At 42.5% G+C, this 22,797-nt stretch overlaps 1 protein-coding gene across 1 annotated transcript in view; it reads right to left on the bottom strand.

The window, feature by feature from the left end:
- Positions 1–22,797, bottom strand: part of Kiaa1549l (KIAA1549 like) — a 266,932-nt gene that overhangs the window by 22,262 nt on the left and 221,873 nt on the right. The window contains exons 19-20 of the mRNA XM_048788211.1: positions 21,542–21,671; positions 5,740–6,090 (exon numbers count right to left, since the gene is read on the bottom strand). Of these exons, the coding sequence (XP_048644168.1) occupies positions 5,740–6,090; positions 21,542–21,671 (481 nt within the window). The remainder of the gene's footprint in view (positions 1–5,739; positions 6,091–21,541; positions 21,672–22,797) is intronic.

Raw genomic sequence — 22,797 nt, 5'->3', positions numbered from 1 at the left:
TTGGAAAGCAGAGAGGAAGAGCCTGAGCCTGGCTGAGAGGACTGCAGAGGGACAAAGTGGCTTTTCTTGCACACCTGCGTTTACAGACTAAGTGTTCTCTAGACTTCCGCTTTCTCCCCACTCCTTCTTCCCATTTCTATATAAACTGCGGGTGTTATTCACTTGAGTGGTGTGTCTAAGTTTAGTGGAGTATGCCTTTGCCAGATATTCAGGGATGATCTCTTAGGGCAGTCCAAAGGCAAAGTGCCCATGCCCATGGAGGCCAGTTAGGACAGAGGGACCTGTCTTCAAGGCCTCCTGAGAGGGAGACAATGCACAATTAGCAGTGACTGGTGTGGACTCCCTTACCCCAATTTCCCACCCATACTGGCCAGATGGGTGTTCAGGACAGATTTGAATCTTATTTGGAAAAACATAAGCAAGGTGACATCTCTTGAGCCCAGATGTTGGGGCAGATGCAAACACACACCTGATATGCCTACATGTTTCATCATTCACAAAGGTTTTGGGGGGCTTGCTATTTTGTTTTGGACAGGAGAGAAAAAAATCTCCAACTTTATCTTCATGGAAATGTCTCCCTTACTCATCCAATGGCAGGGATGGACAGAATTCCCTTAAACAGGGGGTCAGCTTCCTTATGGGATGATACTCCAATATTTTGGAGATTCAGCTCCCATGAGAGCCTAGAAGCATCCCTATAACTCACTCTGATCGGGGATGAAAAGGGTGTGGGCTTCCATGTTAGACTGCTCTAGCTTCTTGCCCCAGTTCTGCCATCTACAGCTCTACAGTTGGCCCTCTGTATCCAGGGTTCCATGTCTTAGGAGTCAATCAGCTGCAGATGGAAGATATTGGGGGAGGGGGGGAAATCGCATTGGTACTGAGTACATGTGGACTTTTTCCCTTGTCATTATTTCCTAACTAATACAATAACTATTTACAGAGCATTTACATTAGCGTTTACATTAAGTATTAAGTACTCTAAGTTATCTACAGATGATTTCAAGCTTATACAACAATGTGTGTAGGTTAGACATGCAAAGACTATGTTATTTTATAGTATGGACTTGAGTGTCCAATTATTTTGGTATCCTTGGAGGATCCTGAAATAAAGCCCCTGGGTATTAAGGGATAGCTATGTGAACTTGGGCACATTTCTTGACTTCTCTAAGCCTCAATTTCCTCACTGGGTACTTGGGGATAATAACATTGACCTCAAAGGATGGTTGTTGGATTAGAAGAGATAACGTCCATCCAGCACTTCACACTAAACAATGGGAGCTCAGCAGACGGCAACTGTTGCTGTGGTTGTTGTTGTTATTTTTACTGTTAATTCCACCTGTAAAGAGTCTAGTTGGGAGGATGTTTTCCTCTGATGCCTTTTTTTTTTAATCCCAGGAAGGTTATGGTGGGATGTTCTCATTCCACTTCGCACAGAGCCATCCTGGCTGTTAGCAGGATTGGATTGGTCATTGAGTCCAATTTCTTTACTGATACTAAGGGGTAAAAGATGATCAAAGTCTCCTGAACTGCATTACAGACATCCTAAGCTGCCAGCAGCAACTCTTTCCATCATATAAACGCCATCCGGCTGCCCCAGTGCATCGAAACCACCAGCTTCCAATTATCCCCTGGCAGAGCTCAAAGCGCTTCCTTTTTGGAAGCTGAAAAGTAATCATAGTTGTCATTCTAAATTGCTACCTTTTCTATTGATTTCCACATTATCATAGCACAAGGAGGCTCCTTGAGAACTTGGATCGAGAATCACTTTTACTGTGTATTGTTAGGCATTTTCTCCTTTCATGGACACAGAGTCTTCATGGGTTGTTGGCAAAGAAGGAAATCTTAACGACCTTCAATGTTGTTTGCGTTTAATGGTTCATCTCTCTGCGGGGTTATGTCTCAGTCCTTTTCCATTTGAGGTAGCTTAATTTTGAAAATATATAATGCTAATGTTTTTGCCCTTCGTGGCACAACTTTTAATCCCCAATTATAGCAAGCAGAAGCATCTGATTTTTCATATGTCCCTCTATACATTTTTGGGATGGTTTTATTAAGTCGAGGTGTAATGGTGATGGGGTATGGGGTTTTCTCACTTGTCACTGGTTGGAAGACTTGTCCTGCTTGTCCAAGCTTTTCTCTCTGACACCCAGATCTCATTCTGGATTCCCAGAATTTGGCATCCATCCAGAGGAGCCCAGTTATTCTTGAGAAGTATCTTCGTATAGAAGCAAAGTTTCTCTAGGACTCTGAGTTGGGGCACCAAAGGCATGAAAGAATTGAACAGAGTAAGAGGAGGAGCTGTGTTCTCGGAAATGTGGGAAACATATATACATAATGGGCCCAAGAAAAGGGAAGGAATAATTTGATAATAAGGCTAGCATTTGTTGAAAAATTTGATGTGCTGGTCACAATACCAGGCACTCTGAATAGTAGCACCTAAGAAAAATATTGAGTGCTCATGAGGCAAGAAAACCATGCTAAGCATTTTACAGGAATTAGCATTTCATCTTCAGAAGAGTCTGAGGCTTTGAGCTGCAGTCACTAAGATCAGTCAGTTGGTAAGCATCATCCTACTTTGAGCTGAGGAGACCAGGAAGGATGAATCAATGAGATTGAAGTTGGTGATAATCAACACAGAATGGATATAGGTAAGCTTTTTCAGAGGACAGCCACCTAAGAGGTACATATAAACATGGTATAAAAAAAATTAGAGTGTTTTCTAAACCTCACTGAGGAAATTCCCTCTCCCTGAAAAAAGGCAGGTATCAATTTAATGTGCAATTAGTGGAACACCATAATCTTGGAAACTGAATATGACTGTCATGAAAAGTATTTTGAGATGACAGATTTGTAAAGCCTAGTGAGAATTTTTCTAAGTCTTTCTGAGAAAAAAGGATGCATAGATTCAGAACGATGGGAATGTGGCCAGTGGTGGCCTCGGAGTTGCTGGAATGCAGTGCTTCTTGAATGTACCCACCAAAGTTCCCTGATGGCAGACTTAAACTTGTGTTCCTGAGATCTGGGCATTGCTCCAAGGTCTATTTTATCCTAAAAATTACATAAAGAAGAGGCACAAATGGCCAACAGAGATGCTCAACATCATTAGCCATTAGGGAAATGCAAATCAAAACTATAGCGAGACACCACCTCAAGCTCATTAGAAGGGCAACTCTAAAAAGACCAGCAAATAACAACTGTTGGTGAGGATGTACAGAAATTGGAATTCTTGTGCACTGTTAGTAGAAATGTAAAATGGTATAGCCACCATAGAAAACAATATGGCAGTCCTTCAAAAAATTGAGAACAGTTTCCATATGACCCAGAAATTCGACTCCTGAGTATGTACCCAAAAGAACATGAAGCAAGGACACAAGACACCTGCACTAGGTTCATAGCAGCACTAGTCACAATGGCCAAAAGGTAGAAGCAAAAGCAACCCAAGTGCTCATTGGCAGACGAATGGATAAACAAAATGTAGTGTATACATACAGTAGAACATTATTAAGGCTTGAAAAGGAGGAAATTCTGGTGTATGCTATAAGGACCACACCTTAGGACATTATGCTAAGTGAATCATACCAGTCATAAAATGACAGATACTAAATGATTCTATTTATAGGAAATATTTAGAGTAGTTACATTCATAGTAACAAGTAGAATGGTGGTTGCCAGAGCTGTGGGAAAGGAGGTTAGGGGAGTTATTTTTTAATGAATACAGAGTATCCGTTTTACAAGATGAATTGAGTTCTGGAGATTGGTGGCCCAAAAATGTGAATGTTCTTAGCACTACTGACTGTACTAAAAGTTGTTAAAATAATTTTATGTTACATATACTTTACCACAATCAAAATAAAAATCATATTTGTATATTATATTATAATCATATTTATATACAATTATATATATTAATTATATTAAGAAAATTTCTCTATATTCTACCCATATCTCAGAGAATGAATGTAAAAAAGAAGCCTGTGTTTACCTTATTTCCTTTATTATTTATACTCTGGATTTGCACATCATGAACTAGGAAGATGACTATAAGGGCAAGGAGTTCTCCTTCTGATCATGTCTTGTTTTCCCCAAGCTGGTGTTCACCTCAGGAAGGAACATGTAGACCAGCAAGCCTGAGTGGCCTGGGCCACCCCATTTCCTGCCACTCGCTGCAGGTTGGTAAGTTAACATTTTTAAGAATGAAGCAGCTGAGAACTTAATCAGCACAGATCAAACTCCTGGGATGTGATCCCCCTGGAGTGAAGGGACAAGACAGAAATGCTCAACCTGCCAACCTAAGGACAAAGCCTTGTGTTGATCTTGACTCCAAGCACTGCCACCTCTCCCCAGGGGGTCCAATTTGAAACAAACTTTAGGCTCTCCTGTTAACACACTGGGGAGGGGATGGGGGAAGATAGTCAGGTGACAGAGAAGGGTGCCAAGTAGGAGACAGGACTCAAAATGCCAGCAAAGAGAGACTGAGGGACAAAAAGCAGCACATCAAGGGGAGACATCTCAGTGGCCTTAAAGGGGGAACATGGAGCAAAGGAGAGCAATAAGGAAACTCACCCTAGGGTGCAGGCTTATGAGGACAGCAATTTATTAAGTGCCAGAGTAGTGCAGACGTTGAGGTCGGCACAAACCCACAGGTGCCCTAAGTAGACTACTACAAATGGAATAAATAATGTGGATGGAGAGGTGATGTAACATGACGGTTAAGAACATGAGTTCTGGTGCCACACTGCTGGGCCCTGGGTCCCAGCTCCACCCATTCCTGGCTCTGTGCCTTGAACAAACTGTGTATCCTTAGATTCCTCGCCCGTAAAACAGGCATAAAACTAGTGTCTGCCTCAGAGGCTTGTTGTTAGGACACAATGAGTAACTAACACCCAAGGAACACTGAGGTCGATGCCCAATATCAGTAAAGCAATGGCACACGCACACGTCACAATAACAATTTACCAAGCTCTATTTAGGAGCAACTCCCAGGATGGGGCATGGAATCTATATATGCACAAAGCATTGTCTTAGCATGATCTATGGTTTATCCAACTACAGGTCCTTATAAAGATACAAGTAGATAGTATGGTGATAAATGAAATTCAAACTAATTCAGATCGTTATGCTAAATCATGGGAGCAATTACTACTAAATGAAATAATTATGAATAATACTTCTGCAGGGTTACTGTGAAGTGGGTGTTCTTCTGGTACCTCACAAATATCAACTCATTTAACTTTCATGAGAACTCTAGGAAGTAGGTTAAGTTTCATATTCGTTTTTTTTCCCACTGCTAGAGAAGGTAAGTAACTTGCCCAAGTCCGGAGGCCAGCAGGTGGTAAAGCTGGGATTCAAAGTCAAGCCACCTGGCTGAAGCCCAGACTCTGGGCCACCAGCCTGCACAACCCCTTCACATGCGGCTCTGTGATGCCTTTTGACATTTAAATTGGGTTTCACAGTTGAAAGTGTAGGAAGACACCAGCGAGTGAAGAATGAGGTCTTCACTCATACTGTCCCTCCTGGCCTTCCCAGGAGGGACAGTAGAAAAGAAGATCCATTCTTAAATGTGTTATGGTTGGACATAAGGGATTCTCAACAGGAATAAAAGGCTTGGCTTTGGACCATGGGTGAAGAATACGATGGGGATGGAGAAAAATCTTTGTTTCTAAATCCCAAGGTGGTTTATCACTAGAAGTCCTTGGAACCCACAGATGATGGCAGGCAGGGGGACGTCTGACTTACCGGCCGGGGCAGACTGTACTGGTACATTTCTGGGCGGTAGGTGGGCACCCACTGCACCCCGGCCCTGGGCCGCGTCATGGTCCCTGGTGCACTGGTCACCACCTCCGAGTAGGGCAGGTGCTGGGCAGAGCCATAGGCCTCCTGGTGTCGGCTCTGGCCTGCGTGGCCCGCGGACGCCAGGCTGAAGGCCTCCTCCAGGAGCATGTGCATCTGTTGCCTGACCTCGTCGATGGAGGGCTGGGAGCTCAGTGTGGAGGTCTCCGAGTGGCCTTTCACCTGCCTCGACCTGGCATAGCCCCGCGGCTCGTGAACTCTGTCAACGTTGGTTTCCTCTATGATTTCAGGTTCAGTCTGTGGGACCAAACAAAGCTCATTAATTCCTCGGTGAAGCTCTCTCCCATGAAGGTGGCCTTTAAGATTTATTCTAAAATATTCACTCGGATTGGCAATATTAGAATCAGAGCTAATTTAATTCATATCCTAGGTGCCTTACCCAGGAATTCACATGAGAGGGGCTGTCAGCACGCATTATGTGAGAAGGGCCACCCTCCAGCTGTCAAGGTGCATGGGGGCCTTCCAACCAGAGACCCAAGTGCCGCAGACTTGGCTAATTAGCATAACCATTAGAAATGGCTTTCATTGATGAAATTAGTCATATTGTTTAAAATCTTTTATACCTTTGGGTATAAGAATCTGGAGCATCCTGTCATCTGCACCCCAAGGGATGGCACTTTAGACAAACTCTTTAAATGGTCCTGCGTCTAGCCAATTGGTTAGGGAATTTCTGGATGCCCGATGCTAGTTATAGGAGAATAACAAAAAGCTACTTTGAGATTGCTGGTCTCAAGGTGGGGTGTGTGATAAATTAGAAACTCTTGAGGTGGGGCTCCGAAATCTGGGTTTTAATAAGCACTCCAGGGGATTCTGATGTCTGCTCAAGTTTGAGATCCAGTGATCTAGAACGTTCTCCTGCCTTTCCCCATGGGTCCTTTCATTCAGGGAACAGCTGCAGAGCCTAGGTGGGCAGAGAGCTGGGACTTCATCTGTTCCCAGAGCATGCTCCGTGGACTGGCAACTTCTGCTGGCCTACTGATGGATGCTGGTCTAGTAAGTGTCTGCTCTTTGTTCTGTGATTTCCCTGCCTCTGTTAGCTGGGATGCCTGTGGGCATCCATTCCACCAGAGTGACCCTGCACAAACCTCAGAATGCAAGAATGCAAAAAGCCAGAGAGAAGGGCGTGGTCAGGCAACACCATCCTCTGCTTTGCAGTGCACGCCATAGCAGAAGTCAGATCTACGAGGAGCACTGAGAAGCTAGAAGACTGGGCATTAAAAATGATCCAGCCAGGAAAGTTGCTTTAGGTTTTTGGTGTTTCAGCTTTGTTTTTGTCTTTTTTTTTTTTAGTACAGAGGATTGAACCCAGGGCCTCACACATGCCAGACAAATGAACTACCACAACTGGACGTGGTGGCGCACACCTGTAATCCAGTGGCTCAGGAGGCTGAAACAAGAGGATCACTAGTTCAAAGCCAGCCTCAGCAAAAAGTGAGGTGCTAAACTTGACCTGAAATTAAAAATTCTGTCCAATTTCCCAGGGCTTGAGTTTGAGGTTAAGATAGAAAGTTCACCTTCTCTAACACATTTCTTGAATGCTAATGAGCTGCATGACCCTAAGTAGGGTCTCAGTGAGACCTGTCTCTAAATAAAATACAAAAAATAGGACTGGGGATGTGGCTCAGGGGTTGAGTGCCCCTGAGTTCAATCCCTGGGACCCCCCCGACTCCCCCTCCCTAAAAAAAAGCACTACCACAGAGCCACATCCCATCCTGGTGTTTCAGTTTATTTGATAAAATGAGGATAATACTGCCTCTAAGGGTTTTATAAAGGTAAAATAAATGTGCATGTAAAGATTTATAACAGTAGCACAGGGTAAAGACAGAATAATGGTAGTCACTGTCATTATCATCATCATTATTACTTTTACTCATTCAAATGCAGATATTCTTTTGTAATTACTATGTGTAAAAGAATTGGATGTATAAAATGAGCACATCAAGAAAATGCCATTAGGAAAATCATTACTGTTCTTCCGCCCTTAAATATTACACATTAAGGTCAAACTGTGAAATATTTCATTTTTAAAAGTGTAGCATTCAATTAATACGTGCTCATTAGGGAAGATACTGAAAATACAGAAAACACATAAAAGAAATTCGACATTTCCTGTAATCTTATCACCCAGAGTTAGGACTTGGCTATAGCTCAAGATCAAGTAAGGTTCTCTATCAACTTTCTAGATTTATTAACAAACATCTACTGTAAGAAATCTAAAGTACTGCTTTTATATTGGATTAGGGAGTCAAATATAAAATTACCCTTGTAATAACAAGAATTCAAAAACATGTCACGATGGGTGCATGTCCCCAGGCCATGGGCTAGGGGACACATTGGGCTCTTCTGCTGTTACTTCTGCTGTTAGGGGATCTGCAGGGAAAGGCTTGTGATCGCTGTCTGAGAAGTGTGGTCTCTGAAGTCCAGCAAACCTTTATCTCCTCCTTAAAGGAGGAGATAGATACAATAATAATATCAGTTGGCCTTTTAATAGCTCATATAACTAGACACTATTCTAAGAGTTTGATTCTTTCCATCCTTATAATAACCTATGAGATAATATTAACAAGCATGATCATTCCCACCTTTTTTTGCCTGGTGGTACCTTCTAGGATAAAGAATTCTGTAACTTGTAAAGAAAGTTTCTTCATAATGCACAGAATATTCTGAACTGAATTTCAGAGCCTGAAGAGAGGGTGGGGTTATATGAGTAAGGTGGGTGGGAAGAGGCCCCTGAGGAGACTATTCTCCAGGTTTCCACTGCCATCCACCCCACTCCACAGAAATTAACCTCTCTTCTCCCCACAGGGTTTTCATTCTGCATTCAGATGGGGGCGTTAACTGGAAGGTCCAGAGTCACAACCCAAGTATGATCTCATTTGGTTTTCTCAAGCCACATTCTAAAGAACTCCTATTCTCCTTCAGTTCTCAGTTGATATTTCAGCCTCTCAATATCTACAGACGGAAACAAGACTAGCTCTCACTATACCCTGGCTTCCTCTCATCACACTTAGATTCATTTAATATCTGTCTTGTGCCAAACTAGATATTCCCTGAGCCCATGCACCAGTTTCTTGGGAGCCTAGCAGGAAGAACTTGGGATTCAACAAAGCTGTGAACTTGACCTGAAATTAAAAATTCTGTCCAATTTCCCAGGGCTTGAGTTTGAGGTTAAGATAGAAAGTTCACCTTCTCTAGCACATTTCTTGAATGCTAATGAGCTGCATGATCCTAAGCAACTTCCTGAACAGACCTAAGCCTCAGACTCCTCATCTGTGTCATGGGAAGGCTGAACTATGATCTGATATTTGCCACCTTGTGGACTCTGTCTGCTCTGGAAGGTGCTACACTACTCCAATTGACATTCTTTAAAAAAAAAAAAAACACCAAAAACCTGATGTCTACTTGTGAAGGGAAACCCCCTTCACCCTCCCTGCCTGCAACACACGAGGGGTATATGTTTTCTCTTTTACTTAATAGACAAGTGGTGGTTTCAGCTCTATGTTAAGTCCTGAGTTGGGGTAGTAAACAGCTCTCAGGGAGCTCCCTAAAGGAGGAGATAAATACAACAATAATAATACCAGTTGACCTTTCTTAATAGCTTATATAACTAGATGCTATTCTAAGAGTTTGGTTCTTTCCATCCTTATAATAACCTATGAGGTAATATTAACAAGCACGATCATTCCGACCTTTCAGATGAGGAAACTGAGGCATTGAAAGATCAAATATGTTGCCCCTTGTTGACAGAGCCAGCAAAAAGTTTGATTCTAGCACCCAAGCTCTTACCCACTGTACAAATCAAAGCAGATCCATTACTGTACCACATTGTGGGCTCTGGATGAAGGAGAGACAGACTTCTGTGACCAGGGGGATAGAAGATAATAATTATTGAGATAGTCTACCTCAGACATGACTGTAAGGATGAAAATCATGAATATGTAAATATGAATAAATGCTATGTGCCAAATACAGATTCAGATCTGGCACATAGCATTTATTAAATGTTGCCTATAATTGTTGTTATTTGCCTCTTTGCATAGACTGGGGGCTCCTTTATGGTTGGGCCAGTGTGTTGTTAATTATTGTACTTATAGACCCGATGTCCAGGGCCCGGCCAGAGCTAAAGCCAGTCATTGGCTGTACAGTGAAAGGAATTCATGTAGCAGGTGCTCACATCTATTTGAGGACCTTTGATGTGCCAGCCCACATGTGGGTGGGGGAGGGGTTTCCATGGGTGTCCCCTCACTCGGGGTCGTACAGCGATGAGCCCATTTTCAGATAAGGAAAACCATGCCTATAGACATAACTTGCTCTGAGCCCTTTTTTCCCACTTGCACATTTCTGAATATGCCTTTTTCTTGGGGAGACAAGAGCAAAACCCCCCAATGTTGGCTGATGGTTGGCTTGGGTGCAATGTCTGGGGCCATACATGGGAGAGAGAATACATTTTTAAATCTCTTTACCTTGGAAGGTACCATACTTGCTTCTCCAACCTCATGTTCTTGAAAAGTGCCAAGGGATTATTTTTTAAAGCTCGTTTATAAATTAATCAAGATATGCTTCAATAAAAAATTTTAAAAATTAATCAAGGGAATGTCTGTATATGAAAAAAAAATTAGAAAACATAGATAAGCAAAATGAAGAAAATTAAAATCCACTCTAATCCAACCTCCAGAAATAACTGCTGTTAATATTTTGACCTTCCTGCATGTCCCTTGAGATGCTTCTGATGCCTATGACATAGGATGAAGGCTTGGAGTGCTGTACAGTGCCACTCCCTGCCCCCTGCCCCAACTTGTAGCTCCCACCCAGGCCACAACAGAGAGCAATGGCTTGGCCCCTGTCAACCTCTCTTCTTCCAAGGGAGGGCCACCCTTTGCCACATAGATTCTCTGGGCTTTGTGATGGAGAATAGGGAGTAGGGGTGTGATACTTCAGACAGAAGTGGTGTGGGTTGCAGGACTTTGGGGGGGAATTTCCAGAGAGGTTCAGAAGCAGTTAGGTGGCACGTGCATGGGAGAGAAAATAAGGGAATTAAATGTATTACCAAGCATGATGTATTTGCATTCACATATATGAAAACCATGAGTAGAGCAATAGAGATGTTTTAAAATTGCTTTTGTTAGCATAGTCATAGTTCTTTGGGTCATCATTTCCCTTTCTCTTCCTTTATTATTTACTTATTTATTTACTTTGGTACCAGGGATTGAATCCAAGAGTGCTCAACTCCTGAGCCACATCCCCAGCCCTTTTTTTGTTTTTTTGTTTTGAGACAGGCTCTTGCTGAGTTGCTTAGGGCCTTGCTAAGTTGCTGAGACTGGCCTTGAACTTGTGATCCTCCTGCCTTGGGTTCCTGAGTTGCTGGGATTACAGGTATGTATCACCACCACCACACCTGGCTGGGTCATACACACATTTGTATGTATGTATGTACGTACATATGGACATTTTTAAAAAGCAGGTTATTTTATAAGTAACATTTTGAAAACGTTTTAATCCAACAATATTGTAAACCAATGTGTCACCAATAAATACATGTATTTGTAGGGAAGAACTATAAGTGACTTCATAGTATTCCAATAGATGGAGTTTTCAGACTTATAATTAACAGTCCACAATTTGGGTGGTTTCCAATATCTTACTATGAAAACAAATCTGAAGGAGGTTTCCTCTTGATTCAAACTTTGCATATGATCATGAATTCCTCCTTAGGCTAAGTTTCTAGGATGTTCAGAGGATGTGCATGTATTTAAGGATTGGGGTAGTTAAGGTACATTGTAGCTCAGCAGTAAGGACCACGGTATTCAGCAGAAATTAAGACCATTCCCTCTCCACACATGCACTCTGGACCTCATATCTGTGTTGTGCTTCATGGTGCCCACTGGATAGAACAAGCACCTGCTATTCTTTCCATGTTGTTTTCAAAAGAACAAACTAGTCCACAGGTGCAGGATGGCCCAGCATGGCTACAGATCCATGTAACTTCAGCTTCTCTTTGAAACACCACAGGAACAAGGCTGAAGGACCCCACAGCCCTGCTGAGAACCCGCTAGTGTCTGTTTTCTGGAAAACAGACTTATCGTCTAGTCCCAGGACATATCTTGTAGCCCTCAATATTTATCAAAACTAAAAACTAGTTTTTGATCAGACAACCGATGAAAAATAAGAACTACTGATAAGAGAAAATATTAAGGTTCATTATCCAGAACATGCATAATAATTTCTACAAATGAAGAACAAGAAGACATCCTAAGTTAAAGGCTTAAAAAGACACCTCAATAAAAGAAGATACAAACACATGGATAGGTACTCCACATCATTAGTAACTAGGGAAACTGCATCATTCCACACTCAGTGGAGTGGCTGAAATTAAAGAAACTAATGACAGCATTAAAAATATACCTATTCTACAACCCAGAAATTCTACTCCTACATATTTATCCAAGACAAATAAAAACATATGTTCACAAAATGTAGGAAATGTGTATAGTTTTTTTTATTTTTATAATAGCTCCAAATTGGAAACAAGCCAAATGTCGAACAAAACGATGATGAATAAGCAAAGAGCATCAGATGTGAACAGTGGAACAGTATTCAGTTAATAAAAAAAAAAGAAATAATACATTGATTGATATACGTAACAGTATCGATGAATCTTGAGTAAAAATGCCAGGCACAAAACGGTATATACTGGATAATTCCACTTATCCGAAGTGGAAGAATAGACCAAACTGTGACGGTAGGTATTCTCATGAGATGATAAAGATGGATTTAAAGGAAGAGTGAGGAAATTTGGGGAGTAGGGGACCCATGATAAAAATGCTCTATATTTCGACTGGATTGGTGGTCACTGGGTTACATTTGTTGAAGCTCATCATATTATACACTATAGATTTGAACAGAGCTAGGGATGTGGCTCAGTGATAGAGTGCTTGCCTAGTGTAGGTCCTGGATTCGATTCTCGGTATTGCTAAAAATATTTATTTGAACATTTTCCCATATATTAGTCTTGCCATAATAAAAAAAAAATCAAGATGGTAGCCATTTGCGGCAGCAAATGCCTATAATTCCAGTGTCTGGGGAGGCTGAGGCAGGAAGATCGAAAGTTCAAAGCCAGCCTCGGCAACAACAAGGCGTTAAGTAACTCAGTGAGACCCTGTCCCTACATAAACTACAAAATAGGTCTGGGATGGGTTGAGTGGTCAAGTGCCATTGAGGATGGGCTGAAATAACACAGCTGGTTTGATGGGGATGGTCAAGGAAGGCCTGTTGAAGAGGTGTTAGTTTTTGAGACCTGAAGGAAGGAGGATGGCCATGTAACTGTCACAGGAAAGCTTAAGAAACAGTTCTGAGGTAGAAAAGAGCTTATAGTATTTGAGAAAGAGAAAGACCTGCTATGGAATGAATTGCATATAGTTATGTCCTCATCTCCAGTGTCTCTGAATGTGACTATATTTGGAGATAAGGTCTTTACAGAGGTAATGAGGTTGCAATGAGGTCATTAGAGTAGACCTTAAGCCAGTGTGACTGATGTCCTTCTAAGAAGAGGACATTTGGGCACAGACATGTACAGAGAGAAGATGTGGTGGGGCCCCAGGGGAAGATGGCCATCTTAAACCCAGGAGAGAGGCTGGAACAGATCCTTCCCTCGTGGCCCCCAGGAGAACCAACCTGGCTAACACCTTCATCTGGGCCTTGTGGCCTCCAAGATTGTGAGAAAATAAATTTCTGTTGTTTAAGCCACCTAGACGGTGCCCTAGCAAACAAATACATGTACATTGTGCTGAAGTCTCAGGTGTCAGGAGATGGGACAGATTGTCCAAGGTCTTAAGGGCCTGAGGACTGTACTGTTTTCAACAGATAAGAGGAAAGGAGTGAAGAATTTTAAGCAGGAGAGAATTATGATTGGAATTTATGGGAAATCATTTAGGAGGCTCTTGCAGTAATCCATACAAAAAGAGATGGCTTTAGGGTGGTTGTGGACAGAGAAGTTGTGGGTGAATTCAAGGTATCTTTTGGAAGAGAACTGACAAAATTTGCTGAGAGATTAGATGTGGCAGGTGGAGGAAAGGAAGAAGTTGAGGCCGAGACCCCTTACCAAGAAGGGAAACCGTGCTATGACGGGTCTTCTTGATGCTCTCTGAGCTCCTCCAGAGCGAATCTTGCTCTGGGCCCTTCCACTAGCTGTTCCTATTGCTCTGAATGCTCTTCCCTTGGGACCAGCATGCCTGGCTCCCTCATTTTAGGTTTCTGCTCAGAAGTCACCTCCCTAGAGAGGCTTCCTGGACCAGCCCTGTAATTCTCCAAGCTGTGCCTGCTTTCCTTTCTGTGAATGAGTGGAAATCAGTCCTAAAAGCCTGAGGAATTTCTGCTGCAAGATCTTCAACAGTAAATGACATGTCCACGTGTCTGTAATGAACCAGACAGTCTTATCTAGAATGGAGTTGGAGAGGAGAGTTGAAGGGCCCTTAAGACCACTTATTCTAGAAGTTCTTAAATTACAAGCCCCAAAGTGGGCAGATGTCTTACAACGTCGTACTTCCCAGGACACACAACATCACTTGGCCTCAGCTGGGCACTTTATTTCCAGAGTACAAAAATATGAAGGCCTTCTCCAAAAGTTGCCCCAAATCCCCGATTTTCAACTTAGTACTAATCATAGCTCCATCCTGCAAGGAGAACAGATTTTGAACAAAATCTGCAACTTCCTGGCAAGGACCCTACGACCAGGTGGGGGTTTCAGCAAGATACATTTCTGGGCCATCTGGCCATGATGAAATTAATCTGGCTCCATGTCCATTTCTCTTCCCACCAATTAGGGTCCTCTGAGCCACACAAAACCGTGCTGCTTCTCTGCTTAATGTCTATTCTGGCTGTAAAGGGTCTATCACACATGCTGCTGCCCACTGAGGAGCCAGATGCATATATAGAAAGTTGCTTCTGGAAACCAAATTTCAGGAAGTTCTCTCTTTGCCTGGTGGGCCGAAGAGGACGATCATGATTACAGGAGCAGAGAGACTTTTGTAGCAGCTTCCTACTGAGCCCACGTCTCAAAAGCTTCTCTACCAATAAAGGGAGATGGGTTCCCTTCAGAACAGATGGGGGTTCAAATAACGGTCTGATGATTTCTCTTTTGCAAAAGTGTGTAAATGAAATTTTATTTTATTTTTTAATCTTAGGAAAACATCCAGTTGCATTCCGCCTGTCTTCCAATGATGACCCTCCGTCACTGGAAGGTATGGGGCTATGAAGACAGCAGCTGTTCTATGTTTCAGGTGAGCCAAAAAGGCATGATAGGGTTTCTTGAAGACTTCAAAGCAAAGAGGGACAAACTCTGTTTCTTCCAAAGAATGATCCATAATTACACTGAGAACATGCAGATAGGACTGTCAGGGATAAAAGAAGGCACTCGCTGTTCTCAGGATTACTTACTGCTCCCAAAGTAAACCAGCCCCAGCCTGCAGCAGGAGTCTCAGGACGGCTCCAGCTCCTGTCTTTCTACCCCTGGAACCTGCTGCCCTCCACTGAGCAGTGGGGGATTTAAGTCCTGAGCAGGTCACAAGATCTCATCTGTTTTGACTAAGAAGCCTTATGGTTTATGCTGTGTTTGGGAAAGTGTGACCTTAGAGGTCACCAAAAGATGAGAGGCTGACACCAGAGGTCAACGTAACATGGAGGGGTATGCTGGGTTTGCTCCTTAGAAAGTCAACCACAAGTGTTCCTCAAGTGGTGGCCTCAGCATCTATCGTCACCTTTCCCTGTGTCTCAGCCAGGAGTTCTGGGTGGGCATAAGACTGCCTCAGGTCCATTGGTGAGGCCTGACTCAGGTAAATCAATCAGTGTAGCCCCTGCTGCTATAGTGACTGATACAGGGTTGGGCATTTGACTTATGGGGGCTTAGAATAAAACCCGTATACCATTGTTTCATGATCCGGAAAAGAGAACTCTCTCTTGTTTTGGCCAATGCAGGATGGAGATGTGAGAGCTGGGACTACTACAGCCATTTCTTGCCGGAGTGAGCCAACTTGAAGTTGAAGCCCAGGCATAAGGGAGTACAGTGCTGTATAATGCAGGGGAATGGCCTGGATCTTCAGGCGAACCATGCCTACGTTTAATGTAACCAACACATTCCCTTTATGTTTTAAGACAGTTTGAGTCAGGTTGGGTTTTTTTTTTTTTTTTTGGTTGCTGTTGTTGTTACTTTTAGTGAAAACATCCTAACTGATAACTACCACTTAAACTGAACTCCAAACAGTAATTTACATTGATCTACAGTTTTGATAGTCAATCAAATGAACCGTTTCTGTGGTTCAGAGTTATAAATAGGGCCACATTTATAACTCCTCAGCTTAGGAGTCACCTCTTCTCGTTGACACACTTGTTTGCTCATTTGCTCAACAAATAGAGACTAGGCATCCTCTCTATGCCAGTTCCTATTCTGAGTGCTGAGGTTTCCAAGATGAATAAAACATGATTCCTGCCCTTAAGGAGTCAAATGGGGAAATAAAACAAATAAACCAATAAACGGAAGCTGGGGTTAGGGACTGATTGGGGTGAGAACTACATGTTACACTGGAACACTAAGGATGGGCATCTAAGGGCCATGGGTGTGGGGGCTAGGGAAAGATTCTGGAGAAGATGATATTTAAGCCAAGTTCTGAAAGCATCACCAAGTGCATGTGTTTGCCTCCCAGGGGACATGTGGTAATGTCTTGAGATATTTGGGGTGTCACAACTGGGAGGGGCTACTGGAAGCTATGGGCTAGAGGCCAGGGGTGCATAGGGTGGTCCTCCATACACAGCCCGAGTGTCAGTAGTGAGAGTGCTGAGAATACTTGATGCTGATGAAGCAGGTGAGAAGGGGGTTGTGAGCGATGAACTTGTGCACCAACATGACAGGAAACCCAACGCCAAGTGTGGGGAAGGGCGTTCAGCCTGGAGCCACGGGGAGGGTTAAGGAGTGAGGACCATCAGCTTGCAGGGCATGCCTGGGCTCCACAGCAGATGAGTCCCAGGTCAGGAGCTTAGATGTCTCGGGCTCAAAGCTGCTAGGAGTCACTGGAGGATTTGCAGCAAGGTGTGTTCCAGGATTCCCCCAGCAGCGTTTTGGCAGCTTTAGCCTGGTGAGTAATGGGGACTGGACCAGGCAGCAGCCCTGGGATAGACAGGGAGGAAGAGACCTGCAAGAGGAGTCCCTCCTCTCATCCAAGTTCATGGTCACAGCAGGTTGTGTGTGCCTCTACCTTTCTCCTCCATTCATCTGTGACCCCCAAGGTCAGGCATAGAGTTCGAACATCTTGTCCTTCCGCAGAGCCTCACTTAGGTAGGTAGGGTGGAATTCCATGGGGCGCTTAGATGCTAATGCTGGTGGAGAAGGTAAAAGTTGTGGAGAGTCAAACCCTTGAAAATCCCTTCAAATGTCTTTTGTGGATACATCTTAGGAGTTAAAAGGAAATGTACAATGGATAATACAAACAGGATACGTGAAAAAAGCTAATTTTTAGCATGGATTTAATGGTCTTTTATTTTTGTACTGGTGAATTCGCATATGTTAAATGCACACCTGCTGTAAAGACTTCACCAAGCTCAATAAACCTTTGCTAGAGGCAGTGAAAGGGATAGCAACTCCCAAGGGATATTCTTATTTTGTCCACTGTTCTCTGGCTTCTACAGAGGTTTGGGGGCCTCAAGTGGACCAAGCAGCATAGGGAGTGGGAAGAACTAATAGTTCTGGTCATGCTGCTCACAACTGGAGGACTGGCTCACCCAGCAGCAGGGCACACTGCCAGCCACCAGGTCTCCGATGTCAGCTCCTGCTAGATATCTGTCCTTGGCTAAAAAGAGTGCCTCACCCAAGGCCACCCAATGACTGATCCATACTACTGTACAAAAGTCCAGCTGTTTTGCCCAAACTTGGGATAAGTCTGCAGTGCCTCCTGGGCTTCAGAGCACCCTGTGGGGTTAGCCAAGACCCTGTGGTATTTGTACCATGGTCTTGAGCTTTTAACTCTGTCCAATCCTGCCTCCTTCTCTTCCCCAACAGGTGTTCAGGACATGCTGGGGACCCCGGCTTGCAATCAGGAGGCTTTTATTCACTGCTTTGTTATTTTCTACATGATTTGCATTCAGAATACAACATTAGAAAATACTTTTTTGCTTTTACACATAGAATGAAATTTTCTTTTCCACTTCATTTCAGTGCCTGAGTCACTTTGATGATATAGTCTGGCCTTGTAGGACTAATCAGTTTGTGACTGGGGCCAGGGTTGTAGCTCCAAGGTAGAGTGCTTGCCTAGCACATGTGAGGCACTGAGTTCGAGCCTCAGCACCACATTAAAAAATAATAATAAATAAAATAAAGGTATTGTGTAAAAAAAATACTGCATTCTCTTAGCAGGGGTGTGGACTCTTAGAAAATTACTACCACCTGGGCCAGAGTTACCAGTGGGAATACATTGGTTGATAGAGTGACCAAGAGGTTGTGAATTATTGCTGCAAAACACAATGAATCCAAACTCCTTGGGGTTTAGTCTCTCTTCTGCAGGTGTGAACACCTCTCGCTCTATGGGAAACGTTGCAAACGATCCAGGCTGCCATCCATCCTGGGGCTAGGATTTGCCTAGGTAGCTGTATCGGTCTGCTTACTTATGTATTTATTCATTTATTTTTACATGCAGACTTTTCCTTTAGGACAACTCTGGAGTTGTCAACTCTTGAGAAATTCAAAATTAAATAAACCTTCTGGAGCTTTTGTTTTACTGTTGTCAATCTTTCCTAACCTGGCAGAAATGACTGGGTATTTTGGCCTGCTTTTGAGATCCCCAGACCCAGTAGGAAGAATGACATGTTCCAACTGAATGACAGGTTCACTGCTGGGCTAATGGATTCTTTTGCCAGGAAGGAGGACCTTGGCATTTTTTAGAAAACGACTGAGCTCAGAAAATGAAGGCATTGTTTAAAACTATGACTTGCTTCTTTTTCTACTTTATTTGCTGGTCTATTTTTTGTTTGGGCGACTTATGCATGTAGGACTCCTTCTGAGACCTACAGAGGTCACTTTCAGAGGTTTGGAAATATTGAACCTATATTACAGGATATGAGGATAGGCACGTAGTAAGGAGAGGTGTACATACAAGCCATATCGCATGATGGTTAAGGGGATGGGCCCTGGATCTGGGATAGCATGTGGTCAGTAAATGATAGCTACTTTTCATATGTTTAGTATAAAAAAATAGAAGAGGAGATACATATTAAGTGATTTCATTTTTTTTTAAAACAGTGTGTCACTAAATTGCCCAGGCTGGCTTCACTCATCATAATCTTGCCTCAGTCTCCCAAGTAGCTGGGACAATCAAGAATGTGCCACCCTGCCCAGCTAGCAATGTCATTCTTAGGGTCAATAGTCTAAATTTTAAAACTGTTCCTCAATAGCCTAAATTCACAAAGCTGTTCTGTAGATAACTGTTTCTCCTTAAGGAAGCTTATATTTCTGTTTTTGAGATCATGAATACTTCTCAAAGAAATGTAGATTTTTGAAAATTCTATTAGAATGAAGAGGTTCTCCCTAAAGTTATCTGTATTTGGAATATCTGTACATGTCTGTGAGGGGTGAGCAGTCTCCTTTTAAAAATTTAAAAGTTCTCTCTCTCTCCTATTGTTTTAAGCAATTTACTAACATAATGTTCTAAAGGTATCAGGTAAGTACTGCAAGTCATGTCAGATTCTCATTTAAGCATTTTTTTGAAAATAAAGATTCTCAGAGAATCTCTGGTCCATTTTGTCATTGCTAAAAGTGCCTCTGCCTAGACTTTCACAAGAAACCTGTTAATATTAATCTTGAGATAAACCAAAAATCTTTGATCCCAGGTGCTTAAGCAGAAAGAAAAGTTCCTCAAACTCAGTAAGCATTCCAGGAAGATTGTTCACTCTCGGGGGTTGATTGAAAACATGAAACTTATGCTGATTTTTAATTGCACATTGATGATCAAATCAATGAACGAATTTGGTAAAAAAAAAAATGATCTACTAGGATAGTTTAACAAAAAAAGATGTGCTCAAAATTTCTAGAATTTGGGGCTGGGGTTGTAGCTCAGTGGTAAAGTGCTTGTCTAGCACGTGTGAGGTACTGGGTTTGATTCTCAGCAACATATGTAAATAAATAAAATACAGGTCCATTTTAAGTTTTAAAAAAATTCTAGAATTTTATAAAAACTAAGCTATCAAACAATTTTAGGAAAAAGGAAAAAAAATAGAAAGGAGTTTCCCCACCAACCCAACATCAAGCTTAAGTGTAAAAAAGATCACCAGAAAAGGAAATTAAGCAGAATATTCCTATTCTTTGATTAAACCATTAAAAAAATCTCATTTTAAACTTTCGTGGCAAAACTATGAACTACAATCAATTGCAACAGAAAAGCTAACACAAAGCCATCTACCTCTCCATTCTTTAATGAGTGCCTACCATGTGCCATGGAAGATGCTGAGCATCCATGGTCCCGACTCTCTCAGAGTTTATATCCTAATGATGGAGACAGACAATTAACATGATAATTTCAGAATGGTAATGTGGCAAGCAGTGACCGATCCTAAGGGGAAAAAAATAGTCTTGCCTTCATATCAGTATGATATATTTAAGAAATTGAGTGTGATTTTCAAATTATAGTTTCTCAAATTGTAACAACTTTCTCTAGACATATTTAAATTATAACTCTTCTTAGAGAAACTTTTCAATTTGTAATCAGAGGAACATTTTAGGGAAATGAGAAAGAATTGGGGATTGAACCCAGGGGTGCTTTACTACTTAGCGACACCCCCATCACTTCTATTTTTTTTTTAACCTTCCTCTTTTTTTTTTTTTTTTTGAGACAGAGTCTTGCTATGTGGCTTAGGACCTCACTAAGTTGCTTTGCCTGGTCTTGAACTTGTGACCTTCTTGCCTCGGCCTCTGGAGTTGCTGGGATTATAGGCCAGTGCCTCCATGCCTGATAAGAAATATGTTCTATAAAACCTCAGAGCATATCAAGCCTCTTTCAAATTGTGGGAGAGGGAGAAGCATTATTGAACTGTTCACATGAGCTCATGGTGCAATTCCAGGTCCAGGATGTATACTTGACAGGAGGCATCCAATTGCAGCTTCTCATCTGGGGAAGTCTGAAGGGCTTAGCAGAATTTCTGCAGTTTGGATCTATCACAGCACATAAGCATGTGCTTTGTCACATGAAATCATCTACTCGCTCTGTTGGACATCTCATTGTTTCCATGGCATATGAGGAGTTATGAAATCAGGAACAAATCCAAATTTTCATCACTGCTATGGATTAAAAGAAACCCACGTTCAAATGAATTCTCACTCTTTTTCATGGATCTTACTGAGTTTCTAAAGACAGAGGGGGAAAAAATTAAGGACATTTAGAATCTCCATTGAATTTAAGGCCAGTAATGTAAGATGGGAAAACGAAATTAGGGTAGCAATTTATAGCAATCATAATCTTTTCTGCAATAATTTGTTACTCTGACATATTTCCAAAGAGGCTTACTTTGGAAAAGAGATAATAAAAAATTGAAAACATTTGAATGCATTTCAAAATTCTACAAACAGGTAGTAAATGAAACATTATGGGCTGTTCTATCCTCTCTGCTTTTGGGGGAAAGCAAAGCTCGCACTCACCCCAGCCCACCAGAGACTTACATCATATCCACTGTTCCGGATGCCACGCCGGGGTCGCTCTCGAGTGACCAGAAGGTCCATCTCGGTTTCTCCTGGACTCGGGCTGTTCAGAGACTGCCGGCTTCGGTAGACAGAGTTCTTCATCTGTTGCCTGAAGAAATTTCAACAACTGTTATGATGCAGCAAATGCCCTGACAGATGGAATTCTCCACTGATCCAAAACTACAGGCAACCAATGAAGGGTTTGGATTTGCTTCACAAATCTCAAAACTGATGGTGTTTGTTCCCTGGCCAGAATAGGCTATAGAAAGAGTAGAATAAAGATCCCCCTCCCCAATAGGCTGGAATTATATGGTTGAATTATAAATGTTCTTTCATATGGAGACTAGGTAATTACAATCAATTGCAACAGTGCAACCTCATCTAAAATTCTGCTGATGGCAAGACCAGGGGCTCTGCCTGGACCCTCCAGGACAGCTAACGCTGGCACAACCAACTTGCCTTTGCTGACTTTGTTGACTGAGCAGGTCTCTGGTTCCTTTTACTCAATCTGATTTCAAGTGCAGGATTCTATGTGTCAATAAACCCTGTAGCCAGTGGGCTGCTTAATATTGTGATTCTACAATTACCACAGTGGATTCTCTCCTGGGCTTAAGAAGCCATAAATCGAGAGGCAATTTGGGGCCTGCTATGGTTTAGATCTTAAAGCTCAGGTGTTGAAGGCTTGGTCCCCCAAACCAGCAGTGTTCAGAGGTGGGGCCTTTGGAAGGTGATAGGATCATGAGGGCTTGGACCCCATCAATGGATTCATCCATTGGTGTAGTCATAATTTAATGGACTATTGGGAGGTGGTGGTAAATTAGGAGGTGGGGCCTCCTTGAAGAAAAGAGGTCTTTGGGAGTGTGCTCTTGAATGCTCTATTTTATCCCAGCCCCTTCTCTTCCTTCTCTCTCTCTCTCTCTCTCTCTCTCTCTCTCTCCTTCCAGGCTGCCATGATATGAATGGCTTTGTTCAGCCATGATGTCCATCTCAGTTATTCTGTCACACTGACAGAAAGCTAACACAGGGCCATCCATCCATCCATTCTTTAATGAGTGCCTACTATGTGCCAGGCACCATGGAAGATGCTGAGCATCCGTGGCTCTGACTCTCTCAGACTTTATATCCTAATGATGGAGACAGACAATTAACATGACAATTTCAGAATGACAGCGTTATAGAGAAAAACAGGGGCTATGACAGAGGGTGACTGGGATGGAAGATGACTTCAGATAGAG

The sequence above is a fragment of the Marmota marmota genome, unplaced genomic scaffold (genome assembly GCF_001458135.2).
Source record: "Marmota marmota marmota unplaced genomic scaffold, marMar, whole genome shotgun sequence".
Classification (NCBI taxonomy): Eukaryota; Metazoa; Chordata; class Mammalia; order Rodentia; family Sciuridae; genus Marmota; species Marmota marmota.
This window is presented reverse-complemented; position numbering and strand designations above follow the sequence as displayed.